General features: G+C 57.0%; 1 protein-coding gene across 1 annotated transcript in view; it reads right to left on the bottom strand.

The window, feature by feature from the left end:
• Nucleotides 1–6,000, bottom strand: part of TMEM266 (transmembrane protein 266) — a 74,596-nt gene that overhangs the window by 7,767 nt on the left and 60,829 nt on the right. Inside the window, exons 9-10 of the mRNA XM_021709045.1 lie at nucleotides 2,809–2,825; nucleotides 1,110–1,205 (exon numbers count right to left, since the gene is read on the bottom strand). Of these exons, the coding sequence (XP_021564720.1) occupies nucleotides 1,110–1,205; nucleotides 2,809–2,825 (113 nt within the window). The remainder of the gene's footprint in view (nucleotides 1–1,109; nucleotides 1,206–2,808; nucleotides 2,826–6,000) is intronic.

Genomic DNA, 6,000 nt, shown 5'->3' on the forward strand with positions numbered 1-6,000 from the left:
CTAACCCCAGCTCTGCAGGCACTTGCTGTGCAGCCTTAGCCAAATACCCTGACCACTCTGGGCTTTAGCTTCCTCACCCATAGAATGGGGATAACAAGTGTCTACTCGGCTGGTGTGCTGCAAAGATTCCCTGAGATCTTGAATGTCTAGCCCAGGGCTGTCCCTCACCGTCCTGAGCCCCTGGTCCCAAGTCCTGGGTGGTTCTGTGGCAGCTGCCCTCTGCTGCCTGGTGCTTTTCTTCCCAGGATGTGAGCACTTGGCAAACTCCACCTGACTCATCCTCCCAAAAGCCCATCAAGTGCAGCGGTGGCAACGCTCATTATGTGGCTTTTCCCTCTTGGGTGGAGCCTCCGACCTGCCCAGTGAGGCAGAGGTGGAGAGGAAGGGTGGTGAGTCAGCCTGGCGGGCCTTCTGGAGGCTGCAGGGACTGGGCAGGCTGCATGGGCTTCATTGTGGTGGCGGGGCAAGGGTGCCCGGTCACACATCCTGTGCAGACCCAGACCCTGATTCCTGGTTTGTGGCTCCTGTTCCCAAATTCCAAATTCTGTTCCATAGCTTGGCAGCCCTCACTGAGGGAAGACGCTAATAAATACTCACTGAGCACCTACTGTATACCAGGCACGAGAGCCGAGTGTATGACTGAACTCAACGCCCAATCCTTCTCAGTGAAGAACTTCTAGTAGTCTCATTGCAAAAGCACTGGAGCTCAGAGACAGGGCCAGCTACATACTGTATAGGCCCCTTTTCCAAAAAGTATTAAGAATTTCAAGAGGGCAACAGCTGAGCATTGAACCAAGCTTGGGGCCCTGTGTGACCGCACAGGTCACACGTCCAAGAAGTCAGCCCTGATCAGAGAGGTTAAGTCCCTTGTTCAAGGTCAAGTTGAGATTCAAACCCAGATCTGAGTCCTAAACCCATGTCCTTCTGGTGGCTTCAAATGCTACTTTGTGTGAGGTGCTCCCAGCCTAGTTCCACAGCCCTCGGGCTCCAAGGACTCCAGTGTCTCCGTCAGGCACACAAATTTGGAGGCCAGCGGAGGCACACCGCTTGCGTGAGTGCCCTGGCCCTCTCCTCTCCAAGGGCAAACCCTGGTGCCAGCAGTCCCTCACCCGCTGGCAGAGGGCTGGCACAGAGCAGGCTGGCCGGGCACACCCCCGTGGCGGCTTCTCTGGACGCTGCAGCAGTGTGGGGGACGAGAAGGTTCCCTGTGATATATGGTGAAATCTGTGGCATTCCCACCAGGGGCTGTAATTCATAAGTTATGGGCGAGCTTCAAGACTAATAAATTTGGGAGGGAAGTATTAATGACTACACAGGGGCACCGTGAACTTGGCAGGCCCCAAAGCCTGGAACTTTGCAGCCTGGGTTTTAAAAATGATTTGTGCTACAGCAAGTCTAAACAGAAGCTGGTCGGCGTTGTCTGACTATGACCTGCTGGCAGCTGCAGAGACTGCAAAGCCTCTTCCTCCCTGGCTGGGGCTGGCACCCCCACCCTCCTGGGGCCACCCTCCCCCCACCTCGAGAGACGCTGGCCCCTCCCAGTACTCCCATGACTCACTCAAGGTTAATCCCCAGATTGTCTGGGTCCTATTGTGCACACGGTGAGCCTCAGAGCCCCGCTGGCCCGAAGGTCACAGTTAGCAACAAGCGCTGCCCTTGCTTAATCCCCAGAGTGCCCCTGGCTTGTCCAGTCATAACTCCTAATGTCATGAAAATCCCTCCCTGGACACAGCTCTTGGTCAAGGAGAGAATGACTAGGGGGTGTCTCGTGTCCCTGGACCATTCGAGGCTGTGAATCATGTGTGCCCCCTGCCAGCCCCTGTGTTCTGCCCTCTGCCTCAGAGGCCCTGGCTTCACTGTGGATGCTCTGGGGCTGCCTGTGACACCCTATGCGGGGGTGGCTGTGTAGGCAGAGAGCTCAAAGGTCCCCAGAGATGTCCCAGAGGAAACAGAGGGAGCAGGGGGGATTCCAGGGCTGGATCAAGGGGCGTCTGCAGCTGCTCCCATGGATGCATGCTTGGCACCTCTATGGGAGGCCTGGGCCTGCCCTGTCCAGACACCCCCCGGACCCTAGTTACCAGGAGGGTGAGCAGGGACAGTGCAGACCCCATGACACCTGCTGGTGACACACACACGGCTGATCACATTTCCTCTGAGTGGGCTTTGACTCTGACCCAGCCTTCTCCCTTCTGCCCCCCACCTCCTTTCCTCCTCCTCCTCCAGGAAGCTGCTCACTCTGGGGGCTGCAGAAAGGATGGGAGCAGGGCAGACAGGCACAGACGCACAGTTTCATAGCACCCCTATGAGGTGCAGGGTTATTTTAAAGGCATGGTTTGTTGGTGGACCCTCCAAGCCCAGATCTTGGCTCCCTGAGGGCCCAATGTGGCATCTGGTGTCAGAGTCGGCAGGTCACTGGCTGAGGGGGAACTAGGACCGTGCTGTTGTCTCCGTAGCTAAGAACCCTGATGAGAGAGACAGGGAGTGCCAGAGAGTGTGACTGCAGGGCCGGAGAAGTGCTCAGACCTGCAGAAAGCACGGCCCTGGGCAGGCCCAGGCCCCAGATTGCTAAAGCCTCGAAGAGAGCTGTGGATGTGCCGGGAGGCCAAGAAGAAAGATCCTAGGATGGGCCGTGAGACTGGAAACCAGCTCCCCCATTCTTGGGAAGCAAAGCAAATGGGCAAAAGTCATTCCTGCCCTCCAGAAGAACTTGTTAAAAGAGGAAGAAGGTGGATTCCAGAAGCCTGCCTGAGGAGCTGAAAGCCGAGAGGGCTTTCTAGAGGAAGGGTCTATCACCGGATGGCCTCTGGGCTCTGAAAGAAGATGCAGGGCTGCAGGGACCCACAGAGAACCAGAGACATCCGGGAGCCTTGTTTGGCTCTCTGATCAGTGATGGACTTGTAGATTACACTCGATGCAACAAACTCCGCGGAGAGCCCGCTGAGGGCCAGCCCTGAGATAAACAAGTCCAGGGAGGGGGACTCGTATGGAAACAATCACGGCAGTCAGGCAGGGTCAGGCTGGGTGGGCATCTGTGTAAGGTTTTGAGGAATGGGTGTGGTAACCTGGGAATGCACACTGGGATGGAGAGAAGTTTTGCAGGCAGGTCGGGCCACCCAGTGAACACCCTGCAGAAAGGCTCAGAGGCTGCACAGGGCACTTCTAGAACTAAAGACTGTTCCATTCGATTCTACAGTGATGCCAAGATGGGGTGGGAGGAAGTGAGGCTTGGGAGGCAGGGGCATGATCATCAAGGGTCTCCTATGTCACCTGTTATGGGTTGAATAATTGTGTCCCCTCCCTCCCCAGCCTCCAACAATTCTTATGTTGAAGTCTTAACCCCTGATACCTCAGAATATGATCTTATTTGGACATTAGGTGGTTGCAGATGTAATCAGTTAAGATCCATCTTGGAGTAGGGTAGGCCCCTAACCCAATTCGACTAGAGCCCTTATAAAAAGGGGAAATTTGCCCAGGCGTGGTGGCTCATGCCTGTAATCCCAGCATTTTGAGAGGCCAAGGTGGGAGGATTGCTTGAGCCTAGGAGTTTGAAACCAGCCTGGGCAACATAGTGAGACCTTGTCTCTACAAAAATTCAACAAGTTAGCCAGGTGTGGTGGCATGAGGCTGTAGTCTCATCTCCTTGGGAGGCTGAGGAGAGAGGATTGCTTGAGCCCAGGAGGTGGAGGCTGCTGTGAATGGTCCTTGTGCCACTGCACTCCAACCAGGGCAACAGAATGAGATTCCAGCTCAGAAAAAGGCAGGGGGTAATTTGAACACAGACACACCTACAGGGAGAGCACCACCTGGAGATGAAGGCAGCGATCAGGCTCAGGCTGGGGCTCGTCAGCAAATCACCAGAAGCCGGAGAGAAGTCTGGGGCAGATTCCCTTTCCCAGCCCTCAGCAGGAAGCCACTCGCCCACACCTTGACCTAGGTTTCCCACCTTCAGAACCGTGAGTTGGTACCAATCCGTTGTCTCAGCATTCCTAGCAAACGAACTCCCCATCCCAAGGCACTGGGCTTTTTCCCCAGGGACACAAGGCACCAGTAAAGTCGGGAAATGGCATGAAAGATTTTGGAAAGATCGCTGTATGGGGGCGATGGGGAGGGGAGGCTGCAGAGGGCACCTAGGGGGGCAAAGCTGAGGCCAGGGAGTTGGGCAAGATCCAGAGACAGCAGGGGCTGCACTAGGAACACGAAGATGGGGACTGTGTCAAGACACACGCGGGAAGGAAGTCCAGCCGGGACTGGCGATGGATTGTGCGCCAGGACCACCCAAGCCTCGCAGAGAAGGCAGGAATCCAACAGGCTACCGCTGAACACGGATGAAGGTCACATTCTGTCCAAGAACAGGCTGCGGGGACACAGGGCTCAGCAGAGCCAGTGGGGAACACGGGAGGCCCGGATCAGCTGTGAGCTCAGGCCAGGTGACCTCCACGAGGCTTAGGAGCCTTCCAGCTGCGTCACAGGGGTCCCGGGGACAGAACAAAAAAGTAGGAGGGGCCCCCTGGGACCCTGCCTGAGCTTCAGTTTCAGCCCTGTGGCTTCCTGTCCACGTGGCCTTGGGCAAGTCCTTCCACCTCCCAGAGCCTCGGTTTCCTTTTTCAGTAAAATGGGGCTCTTTGAAAGGCAGTCCCTGCAGCTCCCCAGTAGCCGTACTCAGCTCTGGATGTTACTCTGAGAGGGAAGGACCAGAACACTGGAGAGCTTGTCCCCTGAGGATGGGCTGTGGGAACGCAGGTGACAGCCCCTGGAGCAGAAAACAGTCCTAAAAGGACATCCCAGAGGGCACCCTCCCCCCCCACATGAAAACTGCGGCCGGGTGGGGGTGGCGATGGTGGTACCAGCCTCAGTGCAGCCCAAGGAAGAATTTTCTTACAGGCAGAGCAGTGTGAAGGTGGGGTGGGCTGCTGGGGGGGTATTAAGCACCTATTCCTAGAGGAAGGTGAGCTGAAGCCATGCGGCTCTCGGCAGGGAGTTGTAGCTGGGATCCTCACATCAGCTGAAGGGCTGGACTCAGAAGTCCCTGCTAGTCCCCAGATTCGACGGTTCTAAAGATCTGAAGATCTCCCCAAAGATCATAACAGCAAAACAAACATTTCCCCAAACATGTCTGCAATGCCTTGCTGCCCACAGAGCTTTCTCACACCCATCGGTTCCTCGCACTGCCTGTGAGGTAGACCAGAGCCGGATTTATGAGCCCATTTTACAGAAGGGAATGGTGAAGCCTTCCATCATGGAGCTGGGGAGTGGCCGCGTCTGGAACCCAGGCCCTCTTGCCTCCCAATCGGCTAGCTCTGTCCTCCCTGCCCTGGAAGAGCACACAGTTCACCACGGTGAAGCAGTCCCCGGATCAGATGAGGTTTGGAGCCCCACAGCCCAGGTTCCAAGCCCAGCACCACCATCTCTCGGCTGTGTGGTCCCACGCAATTCTCTTAAGCGCTGAGCCTGACAACAGTCCTGTGAGGGAGGCTCAGTACTGTTCCCATTTGACAACTGGCAGAACCAAGGCCCACAGGGTTAACTCCTCTGTTCCAGGTCACAATGCACTGGCCGACAGAAAAGTGAGATTTGAAGCTAGAACGATCTCCCTTTTATGCAGCACCCTGCCCTGGGTCGTGGCCCGTGTTCTCCGCTCCACTAACGTCACCATCCCCCCAGTCTGCTACCACGGCAAAGCTTAGGCTCTAGGCTGTTCTGTCCCAGACCTGGCCTTGTTTTCTGGGCCCTGGTAGGTGGCCGTCCTGTGGGAACGTCCCAGGCCTGCGCCCTGAAGCCCGGCTCTGCCGCTGATCCGCGACAAGACGTCGGACACAAAGCACAGCCCAGGCCCACAGGCTTGAAGCGGAAACGAGGCACTTCTCGTCCGGGGCGGGGCGGCTTGACCACACGCTCTCTCCCGGGCTCTGAAGGGCGTTCCCGCGGGCGCTGATGGGAGAGGATGCCCAGCCCTGCTGGAGGAGGGGGCGCCGTCCGGCAAGGAGCCGCTGCCCCGCGGGG

This window comes from Carlito syrichta, unplaced genomic scaffold, assembly GCF_000164805.1.
Source record: "Carlito syrichta isolate Samal-C Ts95f unplaced genomic scaffold, Tarsius_syrichta-2.0.1 Scaffold154498, whole genome shotgun sequence".
Classification (NCBI taxonomy): domain Eukaryota; kingdom Metazoa; phylum Chordata; class Mammalia; order Primates; family Tarsiidae; genus Carlito; species Carlito syrichta.